General features: G+C 33.1%; 1 protein-coding gene across 1 annotated transcript in view; it reads right to left on the bottom strand.

The window, feature by feature from the left end:
• LOC107441346 (adenosine deaminase) overlaps positions 1–23,056 on the bottom strand; it is a 36,904-nt gene extending 13,848 nt beyond the window's left edge. The window contains exons 1-4 of the mRNA XM_016054571.5: positions 22,894–23,056; positions 20,508–20,569; positions 15,900–16,022; positions 1,355–1,599 (exon numbers count right to left, since the gene is read on the bottom strand). Of these exons, the coding sequence (XP_015910057.3) occupies positions 1,355–1,599; positions 15,900–16,022; positions 20,508–20,569; positions 22,894–22,941 (478 nt within the window). The 5' untranslated portion in view covers positions 22,942–23,056. The remainder of the gene's footprint in view (positions 1–1,354; positions 1,600–15,899; positions 16,023–20,507; positions 20,570–22,893) is intronic.
• Positions 23,057–25,061: the final 2,005 nt, after the last annotated feature.

The raw sequence follows: 25,061 nt of genomic DNA, 5'->3' as shown, positions 1-25,061 counted from the left end.
GTCTTCCTGTACCATCCTATAGTATTGATTAGGTAAGATTAATTTGAATAAATTAGATTAACAAAAACAATGAATTAGAACGCTTATAAAATTATAAAACGATTAAGGGATGAATGATAAGTCCAAGATGGTGTGGTTAGAATCAGAAATACGTATTTAGTTAAGGGAAATACTAGTTTTTTTGTCTAGTAGCTTTTTTTGTCTAATAGTTTTTTTGTCTAGTAGTAGTCATTTTTTAATGGTCCCGCTCACCACTCTTCTGTGCCACTGAAACTTCAGAGAAAGATCGTGATCCCTTTTTCTTCTGTGATGCTGGATTTTATTGTGTTTCTCTATTTTTACTAACAATAAATAATTTAAATTATTTTTACAGAATGATATTAGCAAATATATTTCAAAGAACAACTTGGAAACCATTTGAGCGATCTCAAAGTTATTAACATGCTTGAATTCAGCATATCTATATATAGATCGTCATTTCGTAATTGGATCTCATTACCTTGGATGATATGACATAAATTAAATTAAAGCTATTCTGGCTGAAACTGTACATTGAAAAACATTATACGTTAGATATTATTTAACCTTTAAGATGACAGTCAAACTTGCAAACATACACTTAAATAATTCTGAGCCTTTCTGGATGGAATGAAATAATCATTGGGTTATCATGTTCAATCAACGCCTTCTATAACTGAAAGTCTCCACGCGGTATCACATAGGTAGTTCGATCAGACAACCATCAGGGTAAACTAGTTTACGAAAAATCTATTTAATAGAAAATACAGTAAAAATGAGAAAGCGATAGCAAATATGCGTCTAAATTTATTTTTTTTTAATTTATGACTATAATCGGTTATTCTTATTTACTAGTCAACCACCAAAGATTCAATTCTCAAATATATATAATAACTTTCTCTCAATTACTTTTAAAATAGAATTTAGTTTCATGCGCACAGTTGATTCACTTTTTAAATAGTCTGCGCAGACTACTTATAAAAAACCGTGTGGAAGCTTTCTGATGTAGGAGGTGAAGGTTCAAGTCCCATAAAAACTGTACCAAAAACAAAGTTATGTGCTTTTAAGACATTTACAACAAACAAAACATATCTATGTTTGTTTTTTTATTCCAAGTGATAAAGAGGGAAAATTATTGCTTCCCATGTGCTTTTTAAGTTACTTAAAAACAATTTAAGAAATATGAACTATCATTTTTTTGTAATTAGATTATCTTTATATTGAAGTTCCAATGCTTTTGTGGCTGAAGCATAACTTTCAAAACTTGGTTGAACCGTTTTGAAACCAAACGCCTCGTGTATCATATTAAATAAAAAATTCTATTTCATCATCTTACCAGGATTTGGTCGGAAACAACATAAGATGCTTCTGACTGATAATTTAAACTTGGCAGCTCCACGATTAAGTCCTTTATTGACACACATGACGACATCTCTGGGGGTCAACTGTCCAGATATCTCGTTGTCCAAAGATGAGCACAGTAAGTGTGGACAATATCGTACTTCTGAGTAAATGACATTTTGGTCAGCAAGGTCTTCGCAAAATTCGTAAGCGACACGTTCAATAGCCTCAGCATCACCTCTATGGCAAAATTAAATAAGAAGAGATCGCAGGTAAGATTATAATTTTAAAAAAAATTTAAAAATTAAGAAATAATACGTATTTTAGAACTTCCTGACCTATTCACCAACCAAAATAAAGAATTTAGTAAAAAAATTACTTAGAATTAACGTAAACACAAAGCAAGTTTGTTACGAAATAAGGTGTGTAGTTATCATGCTATTAATTAAAAGTCAATAGTATTTCGCTGACTTAACTAGACAACATCGAGCTTTTAATTCGGGGAAAAAAACAGTATTTCGTTGACTTAACTATACTCCGTTGCAAGTTAAGAAAAGAACATTGCGATATAGGATAAAATGCCCACCTGTGTTGACATTTTTCGTCAATTCAGGCATTTACAGGGCAGATTTGTTGGCCTCTCTTTCAGGGGCACCATATTAGGTGGGCCAACGTTGCTCCCACAGTAAGAACAGATAGTACAGTGAAGGAAAGAACATCCATACCTTGCCCGGGATTCGAACCCAGAACCTATCTAATGCAAGAGCAGTTCCCTAACCCCTACACAGGCCGGTCGTGTGTGTGTATATATATATATATATATATATATATATATATATATATATATATATATATATATATATATATATATATATATATATATATATATATATATATATATATATATATATATATATATATATATATATATATATATATATATATATATATATATATATATATATATATATATATATATATATATATATATATATATATATATATATATATATATATATATACAGCTTGCTAACAAAATTTAATTTCAGATTTGAAATCACCTGACTTAAAAATCTCCTCCTGTACACTGAAATAAATATTAAAAGCAATCAATAGTCATCAATTTCGTCTATCGACTTAAAATAGCATTTTTTAAAATCTTGAGTTATGAATTTTAAAAAAGAACAAAATTTTAGAATCGTAACCTAATATCTTCTGCTGCCTTAATGGCAATAAACTTCAGATTGGTGCCTAGAGACATCACCTCCTACATCAAGAAGCCTCCACACGGTCTTTTGTAAGTAGTCCGCGCAGACTGCTTTAAAGGTGGACCAGTTGTGCGCATGAACCCAAAACCTTTTACGAAAGTAATTGAGAGAAATTTATTTTATATATTTGAGAATTGAATCTGTAGTGGTTGACAAGTGAATAAGGCAAACCGATAATATTCAAAAATAAAATAAATTTTTAGTCATATATTTGCTACCACTTTCTTATTTTAACTATATTCTGTATTAAATGACTCGTTCGGTAAGTGAATATCCTTCACAGTGGTCTGATCGGACTACCTATAAAAAACCGTGTGGAGGCTTTCAGTTACAGGAGGCGTTGCTAGAGGTGGCCGAATAGAATCTTCCGCATTGATTCCGTCACAATCCAAATTTACATGATTTGAGGCTGCAGAATAGAATATTCTGAATTGATATCTTCTGCCGCAATGCAAATTTTGGTGCCTTGAGTTGACAGGAAATGCCAATTTGCAATTATAAAAAATTTGCACGCATATTCCTGTTGAGAAAGAATAATTTTTAAACGCTACTACAAGCCAATCAACAAACTACGTAATAATTTGAATTTTATGAATTTTTTTGTCAAATTTTTACAGTATCTATCCCATTAAAGTGGCAATAGATATCAATTCAAAGTTATAGATTTTACAAATTTTCAATAAGAGAGTGGACTACTTTCTCAGACTACCTCAAAAAGATTTAAATACTTCTATTCTTTCAGCCCCCGATGCCACGACCAGTGAACGCTTTATAGGCACTGCTAAGAGATTAAAATGGTTAGGTCCTGTTTGTAGAAGCAGTAATATATTTAACTACGAGGTTAAGACAGACTTCTTCTCTCCGAAACTTGTAGTTGCCTTTCTCTGTAAGTGGGTTCCTTAAGAATTCTTAACAAATATTCATTTAGTATAAAATTTTGGGAAAATGAAAATTTCTTCTAAAAAAATGCAAACGACAGAAAACATTTCACAATTTTTTCAAATTAAATTTGAAAAATCAAGGGAAAAAATGTCCACGAAGTAAAAATATAAAATATGCTTCTACTGAATATGATTAAACATTAAAATTAAATGTTCTTCAGCACATTTAATCAATTTTTTTTCATTCAAATCCATTCAATTTAAAAATGCGGTATAAAACGATTTTTTTTATTCAAATCCATATGATTTAAAACCTCAGTAGAAAACGATTTTTTTCAATCAAAAAAAAAAAAAATACATATTAAAAAATAGCAAACTACTAAATAAGTATCCTTTCAACAAAAAGTAAAGAAGAAAAAACTCTCTAAACTTCATGTTAAAGTAAAATAAATAAATGAAATGAAATGAAATAGGTAAAAAAAGAGCTTAAAGGAAATAGTAAAAAACACGTATTAGTTTGTTTACAATTTTTAGCAAGGTATACTTTAACCATCTAATGTGTCCTTCAGCTCATTCCAAACACGCAATTAACCGCAATACAATTTGGCAGACAGCCATAACTCAAAGCTGCTCATTTAAATTCGAAGACTCTGTTTATTTTTCTGAGCAAAATAAATAAACATGGCGGCTTTGTTGCTTACCGAAACTGCTGAACTCACCCAAACACCTAAAGGTGTTTTTAAAGGCTGAGTTTGAACATACCTGAAAAATTTGTTTATTGGGCATAAAATTAGCAATCTAATTAATTCAAACTGTTTGAAATTTCGATGATGTAATTCTTTTTCCTGTAATCCATTTATTTGTGTCTGCAATTGTTTGAAAAGATATTGGCGGGTATTAATGAGTTAAAATAAGTGATTATATCTCGAACTTAGTGCATTTTTAATAGTAGATTAAAAACTAATAACAATAAATGTTTAACTTTTTCATTAAACTATTTTTACCTCCTTTTAATTTTTCAAGAACAGTTCCAGCCCTAAACATATCGATTTATAAATACTTATATTAAAAATAGATTATGATAGATGTATCCTGTTTATGAAAAATTATTCGAATAAAAAATTTTTTGTATTACTAGATTTCTCTTTTCTGAAAAAAGGAATCGTCCTTTTGAAACAAAGTTATGCACAAATGGGTTAAATCAACGCCTCCTATGACTGAAAGCTCTCACACGGCTCTTTATTGGTAGTCTAAGCAAGTCACTATGAAGGACAACTACTAAATCTAGTTTGGTAGAATGGTAGAAATCATATAAATCTCGGTGCGCTGCCGCTAAGCGGCATTAACCGATTCATCTGTAGTAGTAATTCGATGATGAGGAGTAGTGAGGTGGAATGGAGATGGGGGGAAGAGGTAGTGCTTAGCACCAAAAATCGAGAGTGTATTTCGTGTGCTAGGGCAACGTCATATCCCTAAGGAAAAAGTCAGTGATTGGGCTAAATTTAGTGTTGTCGTCAATTAATTCAATATCTAGGAGTGAGTTAAAATTGCTGGTGGTACAGGTTTTTGCTTCATCGTAGAAATTTTGGTTTAAATTTTTTATATAGACGTTGATGTCATCAATTTTAAGATCCCTTTTTATACTATTATTGCTAATGCATTTAGGGGCGCCGACGAGTCTTCTTATAATCTTCCCTTCTGCCATAGAGAGTTTATTTTTTAAATGATCTTAGAGTGTTAATGGCGGGGCAGGCATAAGTTAGAATTGGCCTAATGGCATAAGTTAGACAGTGCGCTTGCATTTTAAGTCTAAAGATGACTTCGAGTTTAATATGGAGTTGAGGGCCCAATAGGCAAAATTCGCTTTTTCAATAATTTTATTTATGTGCTGTTTCCAACTTAAATTAGAGGTGATGGTGACTCCTAGATATTTTGCACTCTTTGTGGGTTTAATGATCTGCTTGTATAGGACTATATCAGGAATAGTTCTACCTTTCTTTTTACTATTGAAAATAATCATTTGGCACTTATCCGGGTGTAGTTTTATCTTCCATTGTGAGCACCATTTTTCGATATTGTAGATCTTCTTTTGCATGTATTTGAAGGCTTGTAAATGGCTCATAGATTTCGTGATAATTGCTGTATCGTCAGCATATAGGGCTGTGAATTCGTTTGGATTTTCTTTATTAATAGGGAAGTCAGCTGTGTATAAGATGTATAGTAGTGGCCCGAGGATACTACCTTGGGGCACACCGGCTTGAATGTTTTTATAAGCTGAGAACGAGCTATCGATTTTAATTCTGAACTTTCTATCAGTAAGGAAAGAGTTAATTAAAGTAATAAGGTCTAATGAAATATTCATTTTATGTAGTTTTACGATAAGTCCCTTATGCCATACTCGGTCGAAGGCCTTGGCCACGTCGAGCATAAGCATAAGGGCGGTTTCGTGTTTAAATTTAGCATTACTGATGTATTCGAGGATGTTTACAAGCTGCTTGGTAGTTGATAGGTACTTCCTAAAGCCATATTGTTGGTTTGGGAGTAGGTGAATATAATCATTGAGTCTTCGTTGAATAATTTTTTCAAAGATTTTTGATAACATAGGGAGTAGACTAATAGGCCTGTAGTTTTCAGGATTAGAGGCTGTTTCACCGGGCTTGGCGAATAGAATGATGTTTGATTTCTTCCATTCCTCGGGAAAATATAGGTTTTTAATGGAGGCATTATAAATATTAACAATTTGGAATACTTTATTTCGATGGAGATTTTTTATCATGATGTTCGTAATATTATCGTGCCCAGGAGCTTTCTTATTTGCGAGGGTTTTAATGATGCAGGTGACCTCGTCTTCTGATGTCTGTTCGATGCTGTTCTAAATATGGTTGTCTTGATTTATAATATTATTGTAGTAGTCATTTATAATTTTAGCGTTTATGGGGCAGGTATTTTCAGTATTGTTGCTGAATTGGGTCTCCATAGTGTTGGCGAAAATGCTAACTTTATCATCAGAGGTATATACTGGGCCGTTTGACCCTTTTAAAGGCATTTTGTTCAGGGGTGATCTCTTAAGAGACTTGGTCATTTTCCAAATTGAATTATCACTATTGTTCAGACTTTCGAGTTTCTCATTCCATAGGCTGTTTCTATGTTGATTACATTTTTCTTTTATAATTTTGTTTAATTTATTAAGTTGACGTTTAAGTTCCGGATTGAAGTTTCTCTGGAATCTTTTTCTCAGTTTATTTTTATCCTTAATAAGTTTTTTGATGTTATGAGGTAGTTTATAGTTGTTGAAGTTGATGGTTTTGAGTTCTGTAGCTTCATTATAAGCATAGGTAATGGCGTTTGAAATATTATTAATGGAGGAGTTTATATCATCATTGGAAATGGGGGCTGAATCTTCGTTAGAATCGGTAAGATGAAGGATGTTGTGGTATAGAGTCCAGTCAGTTTTTCGTCTAAATTGGTTGTTATCCTGCATTTCGAGGGTAGTAGTGATCCAGACAGGGAAATGATCGCTGCTAAGTTCATCTAGGGTTTCAATAGCAAAAGGTGAGCTTGTATTTGTAATCATGAAATCTAAAATGTCTGGAGGGTGCATTACACTATGATGGAGATAGGTGGGTTTTTCAGGAGCGTAGACTGTGAGTCTGAATTCTTTAATGAGCTGGTGCAGTTGTCTTCCAAGTTTGTTAACTTTTCTACAGCCCCATATGTCGTTTTTAGCATTAAAATCACCAAGAGCGATCGTTGGAAGATTGGGAGGGAATAGTTTTTTCATAAAATCTGTTGAGAATTCATTACACGGTGGGTTGTAGATGCAAGAAATTTTAATATTATTGTTTATTTGTAGTAAAATGGAGGTTTCTTCTCTATTATTTTCGCTGCTCAGGTTGTATATTGATGCTTTGTACTTCTTATGGATAAATATCGCGCTCCCGCCGCCTGTGCGAATAATACGGTCACATTTAAAGGTGTTGTAGTTCGGTACTTTCAGTCTATGGCTGGGCTTTGTGTGCGTTTCAGTAACTGCTATTATGTCAGGGTTGAAATTTGCAATGAAATCGAGAAATTCGGCGAATTTTGTTAGGATGTTGTTTGCATTCCATAGAGCTATGGTTAATGGGGTGAAGGAGAATTTTCTACACATGATCACTGCTAGAGGTTCCTTGGTTTGGGATGGCTTGCGAATTATTTAGGAGTTGCTGTTGGAAAATGGATATACATTTTGCAAAGTTGTTGCTGGCTTCCACAGCTTGTTGTAGTAATAATGCTGGGTTTAGATTTATTGGTTGTTGGGTGCTATTGTTTTAGACAACATTAGCATAGCTAAATCTTGAGCTGGTGGTATTACTATTGAAATTGTTTCTATTTTCTCTGTTACTGAAGGATCTTCTATTATTTGTTCTATTGTACATTTTTTCAACAATACTTTCGTATTTAGGGCATTTACTGTAATTTGCTGGGTGATCTCCACCACAGTTGCAGCATTTTGGAGGTTCGTCGTTTGTTTTTGTAAATTCATTGGTAGCATGGTTCCCTGCACATTTTACACAGCGGTGAGGATGGTTGCACAGTCTTTGGCCGTGGAAGAAATCCTGGCATCGGTGGCATTGTGAGGGGCGGTCGGATTTTCTGTATTCTTCTATGTTGATGCACATATTGAACAGGTATTTAATATTGTAAATGTCTTTACAGCTGGGGATTTCCTTGTTTAGGGTTGCGACAAAAGTGGTCATAGGAATTTTGTTACCATGGTTTCGTCTATACATTTGAGTAACGTTAATAACAGAACAGTTTACTTTAGCTAATTCGTATTGTACATCTTCTGCACTGTATTCTTTTGGTACTTTTTTGACGACGACTCTTAAGGTACGTTCTTCTGGTAGGCTGCATGTGTGATGAGCAATATTTGCTTCTTTTAAAATTATTATGCGACATCTGTCTTCTGTTTTCTTGGTTTTTATAGTGAAGTAATCACCATTATTTTTTGCGTTATAATCTTTTATATCCTTATCTTGGAGTTGTTTATTAAAATCCTTCCAGTTGAAATTGTTGTCCTTGATTACGATGGGGGGTATTTTGGATATTTTCTTTTGAAGAGTGAAGTCGTCTTCTGGATTGGGGTCATTAATAGTATGATTTATCCTAGTTGGGGATGGTGGTGTTGTCTTAAACCTTTTTGTTTTTGAAAAAGAAATATTATTTCCTCTGCAATTCTGGTTTAAAGTATCAGGAAAGTTTATGTCCATATTGTTATCACGTGAGTCATTTTGATCAAAAAATGGGATAGAAGGAAATTGATTTTTATTATCTTGGGCGAAAGTATCAATTTTTTCCGTGGTGGTTTCTGAGAGGACACTAAATAGGGTATTTTCGTTGGATATTTTGCTTTTGAGTTCGAGATATTTATTTTTGAACTGGTTATGGTGGTCATTAATTTTATTCAGGGTCTGTGCGACCTTATGACCTAGATTTTTAAAATTAGCGGAATTTCTCAATAGCTCAAGGGTTTCGATTAACATATTTTCAAAAGGTATAGCGATATCATTATAATAAGGTTCAAATCTAATTTTTCCTTATCGATTAAGTTGTCAGTGGGGGCGTCGTATTCTAAGTCCGTACAATCTTCATCGGTTGATTAAACTGTATTTTTGAGGCGATTTTTCCACTTTTTCTTTTTATACGTTTTGCCGGTGTTAGGATAGCTTATATCCAAAATATTTTTGGAAGGGATGCATCCCACATTAACAGCGACGTTTAGATTGGCATTTGAATCCTCAATAATAATTACCGCGTCCATAGGACTCTCGGAGATAAGAGGTGAAATCGTATTTTGCTGGTCCTGTACAGGACCATTTTGTGATAAATCAGTAGGTGTGGCCATGAAACTCTGGTCCCACCCAGAATCAACCGTCGCTAAACTATATTCCACAATAAATACATAAAGAACAAAACTTACTTAGGCAAATTTCAACTAACTAGCACAAATTAAACGCAAGAATACTTATCTTACAATCAGCGTGCTACCTTCGCATCGTCACCAGCTCCCCACTAAATCTAGTTTACGAATGAGCCATTTAATACATAATCTAGTAAAAATAAGAAAGTGGTAGTAAATATATGTCTAAATTTATTTTTAATTAATGATTATGATTGGTTTATCTTATTTACTTGTCAACCACTGCAGATTCAATTCTCAAATATATATGATAAATTTCGTCCGATTTCTTTCAAAATACCTTTTTCCTATCCGACGGAGTTTTGTCCCGCAAATTATGTTAATAGCTGTCAATGCTTGTAAATAATTTTGCGCATTTGTTATGTATTTCCCCTTTTCTCTGAGGCTATGTTTCTACTGTGCACCTCAGAAGCTCGGGGGTAATACCTCCAGGGGAGGCAAGGCAGTCTACCACAAAACCTCTTCTCGCTCATATATTTGTTTTTCCAAATTTTCTCTTAAATTTGTCTTTTCCAAGTACATAATTTATCTACTGCATTTCCAGTTTCAAACAAAAATTACTTAGAAGAAAACTAACTCTAATGCATCTCTATGAATCTCAAACTTGAAATTTAATGTGTTTTTCAGTTTAACACGTTCACGCCGGGTGACCCACCGGTGGGTCACGCTAGATTGTCTCATCTTGGCAGCGCACCGGAGTAAAAACTGGTAACAATAAATTTCATTTTTAGTTTTTTTCCGGGAATAATAAAAATCCATAACTACCAATTGTTTTTAACGGATGCAATTTTTATACTGAATCGCTTCTTCGCCGTGATAAATTTATTATTATGACTTGAGCTTCTCATGCAGATACTACGAGCCGCCCACTGCCTTGTACTCCTTCACTATCCTAATGCCAATTATACCAGTCGCCCTAGGGCATAATATGTCAGATGCAGAGGTCAAGTGCCCGCTCACGCGGGCAGGCACCTCACCAAATTCCAGATCGTCGTCGTCGTCCGTGATAAATTTCCTTACAGTGAATTGTTATTGGTGAGAATAGACTAACTCCTCCCGAATATTATCTAATATTGAAATAGTTCTTCTACCAGTATTTCCTCTTTTCCCGTACCAGTATTTTCACTTTTCCCGGCGAGAACGTGTTAAACTTGTTTGTTCAATCTCACTACTTCATTTTAATTTTCTCTCAGTAAAAGATACTGAACCCCAACTTTCACCTTTCAGTTGCGCTTCGGGGATTTATTATTTATTTCCACTCAGATGAATTAGTTAGAGCCCCTAGAGGGGCTGCTGCTAAGATAACCATCACATATGAGTATGAGTTCTTTCAAAATAGAATTTGGATTCATACGCACAGCTGGTTCACTCTTTAAATAGTCTGCGCAGACTACTTATAAAAAACCGTGTGGAGGCTTTCTGATGTAGAAAGTGGTGATGGTTAATACGACATGCCAAAATATACAGATGATTTAACCAAAAGCCAATTTACTTTTCGGTTGTTTTTCTCAACGGGTTTCCCATTTGATGTTTCTTATTTTTCTCAGATTTTTCAAGAAATTTTCTCATTCGTAACGCTACAACTTAAAAGAATAAAAAAATTTAATTCAGTAATAATTAAATATTCTGGGAAAAAAATTTGAAACGAAACATTAGTTAGTAAGTTTAAAGCGTTTTTATGATAGATATTTTTTTATTGTGAGTATTGAGCTATACAGATGATTATGGGCAAAAATTATGAGTAACATTTATTGGAGAAAAAAATAATTAATTCGGTCATCATTAAATTTACTGCTATACAAAGCTTTGAATGGGCAGGACACCACCTAATAAGATTGGATGACGGTCGAGCCATGAAGAAGATGTGCTTGATCAAACTATCTGGTATTCCGAATTAGAAGAAGACCAAAACTTAAGAGGTTTGGCTGTCTATAAAATGACCTTAACACGTTGAGTGCCACGCTAATTTTACTTTTGATAAACTAGAGGTCATCATTAAATTTACTGCTATACAAAGCTTTGAATGGGCAGGACACCACCCAATAAGATTGGATGACGGTCGAGCCATGAAGAAGATGTGCTTGATCAAACTATCTGGTATTCCGAATTAGAAGAAGACCAAAACTTAAGAGGTTTGGCTGTCTGGAAAATGACCTTAACACGTTGAGTGCCACGCTAATTTTACTTTTGATAAACTAGAGGTCATCATTAAATTTACTGCTATATAAAGCTTTGAATGGGCAGGACACCACCTAATAAGATTGGATGACGGTCGAGCCATGAAGAAGATGTGCTTGATCAAACTATCTGGTATTCCGAATTAGAAGAAGACCAAAACTTAAGAGGTTTGGCTGTCTGGAAAATGACCTTAACACGTTGAGTGCCACGCTAATTTTACTTTTGATAAACTAGAGGTCATCATTAAATTTACTGCTATACAAAGCTTTGAATGGGCAGGACACCACCTAATAAGATTGGATGACGGTCGAGCCATGAAGAAGATGTGCTTGATCAAACTATCTGGTATTCCGAATTAGAAGAAGACCAAAACTTAAGAGGTTTGGCTGTCTGGAAAATGACCTTAACACGTTGAGTGCCACGCTAATTTTACTTTTGATAAACTAGAGATCATCATTAAATTTACTGCTATACAAAGCTTTGAATGGGCAGGACACCACCTAATAAGATTGGATGACGGTCGAGCCATGAAGAAGATGTGCTTGATCAAACTATCTGGTATTCCGAATTAGAAGAAGACCAAAACTTAAGAGGTTTGGCTGTCTATAAAATGACCTTAACACGTTGAGTGCCACGCTAATTTTACTTTTGATAAACTAGAGGTCATCATTAAATTTACTGCTATACAAAGCTTTGAATGGGCAGGACACCACCTAATAAGATTGGATGACGGTCGAGCCATGAAGAAGATGTGCTTGATCAAACTATCTGGTATTCCGAATTAGAAGAAGACCAAAACTTAAGAGGTTTGGCTGTCTGGAAAATGACCTTAACACGTTGAGTGCCACGCTAATTTTACTTTTGATAAACTAGAGGTCATCATTAAATTTACTGCTATACAAAGCTTTGAATGGGCAGGACACCACCTAATAAGATTGGATGACGGTCGAGCCATGAAGAAGATGTGCTTGATCAAACTATCTGGTATTCCGAATTAGAAGAAGACCAAAACTTAAGAGGTTTGGCTGTCTATAAAATGACCTTAACACGTTGAGTGCCACGCTAATTTTACTTTTGATAAACTAGAGGTCATCATTAAATTTACTGCTATACAAAGCTTTGAATGGGCAGGACACCACCTAATAAGATTGGATGACGGTCGAGCCATGAAGAAGATGTGCTTGATCAAACTATCTGGTATTCCGAATTAGAAGAAGACCAAAACTTAAGAGGTTTGGCTGTCTGGAAAATGACCTTAACACGTTGAGTGCCACGCTAATTTTACTTTTGATAAACTAGAGGTCATCATTAAATTTACTGCTATACAAAGCTTTGAATGGGCAGGACACCACCTAATAAGATTGGATGACGGTCGAGCCATGAAGAAGATGTGCTTGATCAAACTATCTGGTATTCCGAATTAGAAGAAGACCAAAACTTAAGAGGTTTGGCTGTCTATAAAATGACCTTAACACGTTGAGTGCCACGCTAATTTTACTTTTGATAAACTAGAGGTCATCATTAAATTTACTGCTATACAAAGCTTTGAATGGGCAGGACACCACCTAATAAGATTGGATGACGGTCGAGCCATGAAGAAGATGTGCTTGATCAAACTATCTGGTATTCCGAATTAGAAGAAGACCAAAACTTAAGAGGTTTGGCTGTCTGGAAAATGACCTTAACACGTTGAGTGCCACGCTAATTTTACTTTTGATAAACTAGAGGTCATCATTAAATTTACTGCTATACAAAGCTTTGAATGGGCAGGACACCACCTAATAAGATTGGATGACGGTCGAGCCATGAAGAAGATGTGCTTGATCAAACTATCTGGTATTCCGAATTAGAAGAAGACCAAAACTTAAGAGGTTTGGCTGTCTATAAAATGACCTTAACACGTTGAGTGCCACGCTAATTTTACTTTTGATAAACTAGAGGTCATCATTAAATTTACTGCTATACAAAGCTTTGAATGGGCAGGACACCACCTAATAAGATTGGATGACGGTCGAGCCATGAAGAAGATGTGCTTGATCAAACTATCTGGTATTCCGAATTAGAAGAAGACCAAAACTTAAGAGGTTTGGCTGTCTGGAAAATGACCTTAACACGTTGAGTGCCACGCTAATTTTACTTTTGATAAACTAGAGGTCATCATTAAATTTACTGCTATACAAAGCTTTGAATGGGCAGGACACCACCTAATAAGATTGGATGACGGTCGAGCCATGAAGAAGATGTGCTTGATCAAACTATCTGGTATTCCGAATTAGAAGAAGACCAAAACTTAAGAGGTTTGGCTGTCTATAAAATGACCTTAACACGTTGAGTGCCACGCTAATTTTACTTTTGATAAACTAGAGGTCATCATTAAATTTACTGCTATACAAAGCTTTGAATGGGCAGGACACCACCTAATAAGATTGGATGACGGTCGAGCCATGAAGAAGATGTGCTTGATCAAACTATCTGGTATTCCGAATTAGAAGAAGACCAAAACTTAAGAGGTTTGGCTGTCTGGAAAATGACCTTAACACGTTGAGTGCCACGCTAATTTTACTTTTGATAAACTAGAGGTCATCATTAAATTTACTGCTATACAAAGCTTTGAATGGGCAGGACACCACCTAATAAGATTGGATGACGGTCGAGCCATGAAGAAGATGTCCTTGATCAAACTATCTGGTATTCCGAATTAGAAGAAGACCAAAACTTAAGAGGTTTGGCTGTCTATAAAATGACCTTAACACGTTGAGTGCCACGCTAATTTTACTTTTGATAAACTAGAGGTCATCATTAAATTTACTGCTATACAAAGCTTTGAATGGGCAGGACACCACCTAATAAGATTGGATGACGGTCGAGCCATGAAGAAGATGTGCTTGATCAAACTATCTGGTATTCCGAATTAGAAGAAGACCAAAACTTAAGAGGTTTGGCTGTCTGGAAAATGACCTTAACACGTTGAGTGCCACGCTAATTTTACTTTTGATAAACTAGAGGTCATCATTAAATTTACTGCTATACAAAGCTTTGAATGGGCAGGACACCACCTAATAAGATTGGATGACGGTCGAGCCATGAAGAAGATGTGCTTGATCAAACTATCTGGTATTCCGAATTAGAAGAAGACCAAAACTTAAGAGGTTTGGCTGTCTGGAAAATGACCTTAACACGTTGAGTGCCACGCTAATTTTACTTTTGATAAACTAGAGGTCATCATTAAATTTACTGCTATACAAAGCTTTGAATGGGCAGGACACCACCTAATAAGATTGGATGACGGTCGAGCCATGAAGAAGATGTGCTTGATCAAACTATCTGGTATTCCGAATTAGAAGAAGACCAAAACTTAAGAGGTTTGGCTGTCTGGAAAATGACCTTAACACGTTGAGTGCCACGCTAATTTTACTTTTGATAAACTAGAGGTCATCATTAAATTTACTGCTATACAAAGCTTTGAATGGGCAGGACACCACCTAATAAGATTGGATGACGGTCGAGCCATGAAGAAGATGTGCTTGATCAAACTATCTGGTATTCCGAATTAGAAGAAGACCAAAACTTAAGAGGTTTGGCTGTCTGGAAAATGACCTTAACACGTTGAGTGCCACGCTAATTTTACATGGCTTGCTCGTCTGGCCACACGGTAAATAACTCCAAACTAAATTTGCAAATATAAACAGATTTTGCTACTTTATATAAGGTTTAGCATGAATTAATTGAAAAAGTGGTGAATTATATATGCTTGCGAATTGTTTAAAAATAGTGGTGGATAAAAATCTACTAAATTAAATTTATTAAACTAAGAATCACAATAATTAAGCAAATTTTGAATAAATTTTCTGCAATTCCATAAAAGAGTGTAAATTTTATAGTTCTATATCATGTTATACGCTGTCAGCCAGTTATTTTTCGCTGCCTATGTGAAAGGTTAGTGTCAGCAAGCTGTGGCAGACGCAGCCTAAATGTAATTTCAGTGTCAGCCACCGGCGGTTGACGCTGCCTAAGTGTAATTTCAGTGTCCGCCACCGGTGGTTGACGCGGCCTAAATGGAAAGTCCAGTGTCAGCCACTGATGGCTGACGCGGCGCTCAACGTGTTAATAGATACTATTAGAATGAAAATCTGGAAAATCTTAGCCAGGAACAGGACGGCATGGGATGAAATTCTGGTAAAAGCCTAGAAGTATGCGGAGCTGTCGTGAGGATAAAGAAAAAGAAGATGAAAAGGAATTAATTGTACTTACACAATAACTGGAACAAAATGAGCGAATGCCAATAAAAACTGTTCAAGACTTGATGGACTTCTAATACTGCAAACATGGAAAAATTCTTCTAAAGTATTGCATTTCAGACTGTAGCCCTTTTTTCTGTTCAAAAGAAAAAGTCATAATCAATGTTAATTAGCAAACTAGTTTAACCAATAAAGTCAGCAAAATAGTTTATCTAATAGAGACAAAGGAACAAACATGAGAAAGATTATAAAAAGAAGGATGATTAAGGAACGGGGGGTGTGATTAACAAGTGCTGTGGCGGGAGCTGCAAGGGGCAAAAGATTAAATTAGAGTAGGTTTCCAGACATTAGGAAAGAGTGGGATAGCTACTAATTTTTAATTTAATTATTTTTTCTATTATTTATTAATTTTAATCTAAATTACTAAATTTTTTCGTAAAATACGGAATGATTCCTAGAAATCAAGCTTAGTAGGTAAAGAGCAGTATCGAATGATGTTTAGCAGAAAAAACTCAAACATATTATTAGAATTCCAATTACGTAGGACAATATAAAATCGTTTAATACCCAGATTTTTAAACATATCTTTCATGTCTTTACGACGAAATTTAAGGGTACGTTAAGTTTGTCCAATATACGGAAAACCACACTGATAAAAAAATTTGATTAATGCCCAGCTATTAATATCAGCAATAGGGTCTTAGGTTGTAACAATTTAGTTTGTTTAAAAGGATAAAAACAACTTTAAACTCAAATTCATTCAAAATCTTAGCGAATTGGGAACTGATTTCCGGATAATAATGAACTTTATATTGGGATGGGAGGAAACTTTTCGGATTGTAATTACATATTCGGATAATAGTAAATAAACTTAGAATTATAAAGACTTGGTTGGGTTACGTCATACCTACCAACTTTCACTCTTTCTGGGAATGAATTTTCCAAGTGGTAGTAAAACAATTACCGAAAAACAACCTTACTCAAATATATATTTATATTTTGACTAGGTTAAAATTCGCTATCATTCAGATTATCATTCAGATAAATGCAAACAAATCATTTGTTTGCTTTTATATATTTGTTGTAATTAATTAAACGTAGTGGTGGTCAAACTTATTTATAATTATCATTATAATTCAAAACTTTTAATGACGTGACATGAGTTTGGGTACCACTTTAAATACAAAATTAAAATCTTCCGGAAAAACCGGGAGAGTTGGCAGGTATGGGTTACGTGATTAATTTTCTATAAATGGTATCGAAAAAACACCAAAGGTTTTACAAATATATGTGGCTTCGCAAAGTTATAATAAATTGGTAGAGATTTAAATAGTAAAACTTGAAGAGTAAGGAGAATTACGCCCACTTTTTAAAATAGTCACCACGAGATCACTACTAACATGATTGCTGTGACTCGTGACTGACCGGTCACCAACGTCTGGCCACGAAAACACGAGTTAACTCGTGACCAGTCAGCAATGTGTTAAACGATCTTTCATCGCCCTTACACAGTTGGAATTCTAATCACAGGTTTCAGTTTTCTTCTGCTGTAATCATTTAGCACTGTTCTTCATCTACCAAACTTCATTTCTGGGAATCATAGCATACATAGAAAGATTCTAACAATTTAGTTCATTATCTTTCTAGTATCCTACCTACTCTTTCTCAATGCTTTGAGATCTATCTAATTAATTCTTTTCTCCCCTATTGTTTCCGCATCAACAACTGCCAATCACACCAGTTTCTTATTACCCATATTTTTATTATCTTGTTCAAGCTTGTTCATTTGCCCCCATTGGTTAAAATATTTCGCACGAGTTTACCTCTTTACTTTCTATTCCTTGTCCTTTGATGCTGGAAAGTTGAGGAAGGTTCTTGTTTATAGAATTCAAAATATAGTATGTCCTTTTTTGTTCTTTACTTAAACTCATCGCAATTTATTAATTAGGCAGCACTTACGGTGCTTTTGCCATTCACCATATAGAATTACAAACAATGTGTAAATAAACAAATTGGTAATTTTTAAAAAAATTTTGCAGTAAAAAAAGAGGCGGTTCAATTAAAGCCATATAATATTACAAATTAATAAATATTGAAAAGTTATTTTTGTGTCCATAAAGATAACAGTGTAATAAAAACTTGTTATGGGGAGAATTACTCTATGCCTATCCATAATAGTAGATGATGATGAGGAGAAACAGTGATGATGCAATGTATACGGGTGATAAAGAGATGCTATTTACATATTTTGGTACTCAGAAAAGGGAACGTCGCTGCAGTAGAAGGATGATACGGGTCTTATTGAGATGTCTTGAATTGAAAAGCCTGAGTTTGAAATGTCTTGAATTTACTCCTGCTTCAGTCTTATTTTAAATCTGTTTATATTAATTAAATACCATGATAGTGAAAAAGATTTCATATTAAATTTGTTAAAAGCATAAAATGAAAGAATAAAGTTTGCTACCACTTTAAATATTATTATATTGTGCAGAAAAATCTTTTCCTGTCCACTTCACAAGGTTCCTGTTGTAAACTCAAAATGTTTTTTACACACTGTACAAATTCATGATGTATGGGTTAGGGGCCGCTGCGCGGCCCAGGCACCCAATTTCTTGATAATAAACGTAAACGTTCACAAGGTTCCTACTCTCTAGAAACAACAAATGAGTGGTAGTTAAGCTCTTTCAAGGCTGTTGGTTTCACCGTTTATACTAACTTTTCATTATTTTTATATATAATAAAAATGTGAGGAACGTATAAAATTTATTATGTTGCATAAAATATATCATTGTTGCATATCGTTTATACCAGGGTTGTTTTAGGAGAAAAGGAAAAAAACTGATAATAAAACTATTTCACATCTAGATTTCTTAGAAGGTCAAGTAAAATCTTTTACTGTTTTTAATTGTAAACTATCCATCACTTTTTCCTAACTAAGAAACAGTACTGTATATATTTTATAAATGCTAATAAGTCTTGGCAATAAACGATATTATACTTCTCCCGAAAACAAAGGTGACATGAATTGGTCTCAGTGCCAGTTTTTATCTTTTAGCTGGAATACAAACGACCTTGTATTACTCTAAATCTGCGGTTCTTAAAATCCGCGAATCCCCGGGGGCCCTCCAGTAAGTGTTGGTTGCACTCCCCGATTTGTGACACTGGGCTGTTAGAATATGATACTCTCATTTTCGCATAGATAGCAGCACCATAAAGCTGCTAAGGTATCTGCAATGCCCAGTTAAATTTCTTTGTTACCATCTTGAAACCATGCAAGTTGAAAATGATTAAAAAAACCGTATAGTTTTATTTTCATGATTTCTTAACTCTCCCAGTTATAAACAGTTTCAAAACCGCAAAGGTAAAAAATGCCCTTTATCGTAAACTTCACTGTTGATTGGCAGACTGCTGCCAGTTATTTTACCATAGTTTTAGAATGAAAGTTCTAAAAGTGTGTCTCCGAATGAAAAACAACAGGATTAAAGATCCATTTGCATGATATGTGCGTGGACAGGATGGTCTCAGATCAGTAGAAGAACAACAGGATTAAAGATCCATTTGCATGATATGTGCGTGGACAGGATGGTCTCAGATCAGTAGAAAAACAACAGGATTAAAGATCCATTTGGATGATATGTGCGTAGACAGGATAGTCTCAGATCAGTAGAAAAACAACAGGATTAAAGATCCATTTGCATAATATGTGTGTGGTCTCAGATCAGTAGAAGAACAGCAGGATTAAAGATTCATTTGCATGATATGTGTATGGACAGGATGGTCTCAGATCAGTAGAAGAACAACAGGATTAAAGATCCATTTGCATGATATGTGCGTGAACAGGATGGTCTCAGATCAGTAGAAAAACAACAGGATTAAAGACCCATTTGCATAATATGTGTGTGGACAGGATGGTCTCAGATCAGTAGAACAACAACATCTGATAAAAATTTCAACAACTGGAGCTTTTAAATCAGTTTACAAGATATAAAGCCTCTCCCAAACTTTTGGGACCACTTACAGGAAGATTTTTCCAGTTGTCCACAAAAGTTCTGATGCCTGTCCAAACTACTCAGTCATATGAAAGAATATTTTCAACTCTTCTTTATCATGAATGTAAGTACAGAAACCATCAACAGAAACAGCAGATTTACGGGTCAGAAACAGCAAGATATAGAAGAAGAACAGCCAGATAAGTAAAGAAACATCAGATTTAAAATATTGCACTTGATATAAAAACCAGCACTAGTAAATAAAATGCGGCATCTTCCCTCTCATAAAAATTTTTAATTAATTCAGTTTAGTACATTATTTAATTATTTGAAATTAGTATTTTGTAATATTTTTAAATAGATGTTTTTAAAGGAAAACAACAAAAAGTATGCATGTGTAGCAGAGGCAGTCTTAGGATTATTGAAGAACCTTAAAATCACTCAGTCATGTGTTGGGAGTCAGGGAGGGATGTCAGGCTGATACCTAAAATGGGTCGCGCCAATCTGAAGTTTAAGAACTGCTTCATTAACTCAGTAAAAAAAAATTACTTTCTTTAGTTTAGTAGCAAGTTTAATACAAAATAACACAAATAGTGAGTTCTTTATACTATAGAACGTAGCATTCCACTTACTCAGCAATTTCCCATATTGTTTCACAACGAACAGAGCCTTCTAAATGGGCGTGCAATTCCACCTGTGTAAATAAACAAAAGAGGTTACCTTAAGATACATGACAACTTTCAACATTCCCGAGGAAGATTTTCCTCAGTAAAAATTGAATAATAATTCCAGACAGAAAGATATTTTTGTTATGTAGGTGTTTAACCAAACCATCGTTTATTATCTTACACTAAAATCTGTTTTTTTTTTATTTATTTATTTTTATTTATATGCAGTGGTGCTTAAAGTAATTTTAAATTCATAAATTCAAGATACAAATAGGATTCAAGATGCAAATGCAGATACAAATACACAATGCAAATTCAAGACACAAATGTATTTTACTACCACTTTTAATATAAAAATAAAATTTTACGCAAGACGTGTAAAACTTGGCAGCTCTGCCTAAACCAATATTCTGATGCACATTTTTTTGAAACACATTAAATGCTGCAATAAAATTGCTATGATGCATTTATTTATTTATTTGCTAAACCATTCTTTTATACTGCGCATGCGCATTATAAAAGATACCATACACGATTATACTGCGATTATACTGCGCATGGGCAGTTTAAAGGAACTACCTTAAATACTTAAATCTTGCTCAGTTTCTAACAAATATTTTTTTTTTTTAAATTTTAAATAAATAATTTTGTAATTGATTTTAAATTGCTCCAAAATATTTTTTGATTCCATTGAATATTTATAAACTTACAGCAAAAAAACGTAAGACAAAAGATTCGTTTTTTTTTTACATAAAAAGTCCATATTTCCATAAATATTTACTCTAGGTTTATGAAATTTTATGCAGTTATTTCAATTAACAACTAAAGTATCGATACAAGTTACAAGCTTAGGGTTCGCATAGGGTGTACAAAAATACTTGTTTTCTTTCAAAATTTATAGTCGGTCTCCTAAACCTCTGAAAGCTTTAAATCTTATTGTTAAGTATGAAAAATTGCATGAGCTAATCTCTAAAGAAATAAAATAATAATTTTAAGTATTTCTTAAGAAGTTTTTTATAAATAAAAAAATAAAAAACTCAAAGTGCCTCTTCCATTATTGTACGATAGAGTATATGTAGGACTATTTTTTACCCAAGATAAAGTGATAGATAGTTGACAATTAAGAATAGTTGGTGTCAAGCCGCACCACTCCGCGATGTAAAATAATTAGTAATTCTATTGGTAATATGAAACGAACATACCATTTAATATTATCAGTATGTACAAATAATATTATCGCTGTATTTTATTGGAATTTCGAGTTTAATAGTCAATGGCAATTTTTTATTTCACACGGCGTGTGTACACGGCATACGCACAGCAAAAGAGATTTGGACCGACAAGTATACTCATCTAACTTACCGCAATAAAGATTTGGACCGACGTATATACACGTCAAACTCACTTAACTGGTTAATGTATTTTATGATACCTCCTATATAATTATCAAAATGTTCACGTTTTAATTTCTTTTCTTTTTTTTGAAAAAATTCTCGAATTATAGAAATTTTCATCTCCTTCACCCCAATCATAAAATTTATTTGCTTAAGTCATGAATAAAATATCTAAAAAATTTATTTTCTTAATAAGCAACAAAATAAATTTTCTTGTTAAAAACGGAAAGATTGGAGGATAGTTATTGGAGATTACCTGCCTCCCTTTGCCACCGCACGACGTATTTCATTCCCTAAGGATGAGAAGGGAGAAATTTTTGCATCATTGAATAGTTTTTTGACCATTCCTAAGAAAAACCTATCTTTTTTACGAGTAACAATAAAATACTCAAAACAGACAGAAAAACTCCTAAACAATCCTTAAGATCAATTTTAGTAAACTTTACTTGGCTGACAAAATTATGAAACTTACAAAAGTGAGTCTTAAAATTACTAAACTCGCTGGTGAACTATATAAACAAATTTTTTTTCTTTCCTAGTTCTAATAATTAAATTCTCATTTTAGACTTATCCATTATTTAAATTATCCTAATAACCTTGATAATAAAGAAGAGTTTACTAAATATATTTCGTTTAATAAATGATGAAATAATATATCTAATTCATTTGAATAAAAAATTCAAACTATGAAGTATTTCTTTCAGTTTAAAAATTAATCTTCATAATAATTCTTATTATTATTGTAAAGATATTACTCAAAATATATTTTTATACTCCTTTTTCCTTTTAAATTAGAAGCAACTTTAAATTCTTTACGAGTTTTCTCTAATTTTAAGTTTTGTCATAATTACTTTAAGAATATTAAAAAGTTATGCAAAAATTAAGAGGAACAAAAAAAATGAATTCAAATCACATATGAATTTTATACGAATAATTGCGAATAGAATCATAATTACTTTACATCTTGGCTGCTTACTGGAGTCAAATTCGATGAACTGTGCCATAGTTCATGTAGGAAAAATTAAACATTACTTGTTGAGCTGCGCACGAATAAAATGCGAAGTTTTTAAAAATTTTCACGCCCTCATTTCTTAAACGATAAGGAAAAAGTTGCTGCTGCCATCTTTTAATGAAGTATAGCTCTACTTATATATTTTTTTTCTATTCTGTTTAAAATGTCTGCTGTTCGTGTTGCCATCTATTGGTTTATATGAAAACTAATTCTTAAATTTTTGCATATACTTTCTGTTTTTAATGGAATATTCTCGGGGAAAAAAATAAGGCATTATTCAAACAGTACGTAAACACTTACGGAGTTCGAAATTAGCGATTTGCTATTTTCAGGGCCACAGACAAGGGGACAACTGCATTCTAGGAGCGTGTGATTAATGTATGCCCTGGTATAGCCTGTTTCCAATAACAAATGTTGAAAAAGTAAGTCTTTGAATGCAAAGTAAAAAAATTTTATAATTCAGATTTTCTTATTTTTAACTAATTATTTATTTTTCAAAAATTTTATAAAAAAGAACTAAGTTGTTAATACAAATTATAAGAATTTAATGAATCCTTCTTTTTAACAAAATGAAAACTTCAAATTCTCTTACTTTTCGAAACTAGATAGTTCTTTTTTTTATCATCGACTTCCACAGTAAAAAAAAAAAAAATGTGCAGTAACATTTCAACACTGTTTTCTATCATTAAGAAGATAAAATAGCAGATGATGGTTATGAATAAATTTATGCTATAATGAACTCAAAAATTATTCGTATTTTCCCTAAAGTAATATTTTTAGATTCTGTTTCATTATTTTTTTCCTATTAAATTGCTTTTTTTTTTTTTTTTTTTTTTTTTTGAATAAGTAACATGAAAATAAATGTTCAACCAAAATATATAAAAATCAAATGAAAGTAATTACAGATTGGAACTATTTAATGCAAAGTAAATAATTATTACATTTCAAATTTACTTATTTTTAACTAATTATTTATTTTTCAAAAATTTTGTTTATTTTTAAATTTATTTATTATTAAAATTTTATAAATTTTATTTTATTTATTTTGGCTCTTTTTTCCCCTTCAAGTAACTTTACAATAATTTTCTTAGGAACTCACATGTTTTCAACTTGTACTGAAGAGAAGTCGGCCCAAATTTAAGATGGTTGGATTACAGCAGGTATAATAGACTGGAGAAAAAAAAATTAAAGGCTTTTAGTTTACATAAATGTGGATATCAGTGAATGTTTTGTGTTGCGTCAAAAAGCAAAGACAACATTGGAGAGCGATTACCGCTTGTGCGTTATGCGTTCGTTCATGATATCATTGCTCTTCAAATTTATTTGTATAGTAAAGTTTATGTATTTGTGCGTCGAGTTTATTTGTAATAAACACAGAATTCATGAATTCCATCATTTGTAGGCATAGATGTTCAAGTTTATGGCCAATTCCTTACAGTGGGTAAAATTTTGAAATCTAGCCCACCTTTTACACACAAAAAAAAAATAATATAAATAAAATAAAAAGCACGGTTTAAAAAATTAAAATTAATTTTAGATAATAAGCTAAATGAATTTCTTTTTATAAAAAATGCGATCTCAATTTTAATATGACATTATTGGAAAGAAATGGCTTTTTAAAGGATTAAATGAGGGATTGTTGGAAATATATAAAAAAAATATATTCACTGAATGAAGTTCTTTCGTATCAAATGTAATTTATTTATTAATATGAGTAAGAGAAGTAATGAAATGCATTGTCATTTTATCTCAGTTTGGATAAAGTAACAAATTAAATGTTCAGTGCACAAAAAATAAATGGACCACCCTGAATATCTTTTGATCCAGTGTTCGGATCTTAAAGTTCTAGGACTCAATCTTAATATAAAATAATAAATATTTACTAAAATTTATTTCTTGCACGGAGTTATGTTTGGACTAACAAATTTTATAATTGTGTGCAAATTTTTTCGATTTGATTAAAAAATTCTCGAGTTATGGCGAAATACGCCAAAAGTAAAATTAACAATAAGGGGTCCTAACTTTGGATCACTCTCCTGACCACACTATGGAAGCAATATTTCCCTGACTGCGGTTACTCCCAATATTTTTGGAGTCCGAAATCCGAATCCA

Source organism: Parasteatoda tepidariorum, chromosome 5 (genome assembly GCF_982258835.1).
Source record: "Parasteatoda tepidariorum strain Cologne lab strain chromosome 5, Ptep-v5.0, whole genome shotgun sequence".
Lineage (NCBI taxonomy): Eukaryota > Metazoa > Arthropoda > Arachnida > Araneae > Theridiidae > Parasteatoda > Parasteatoda tepidariorum.
The sequence above is the reverse complement of the archived record's forward strand: the minus strand, read 5'-3'. Positions and strand labels throughout refer to the sequence as shown.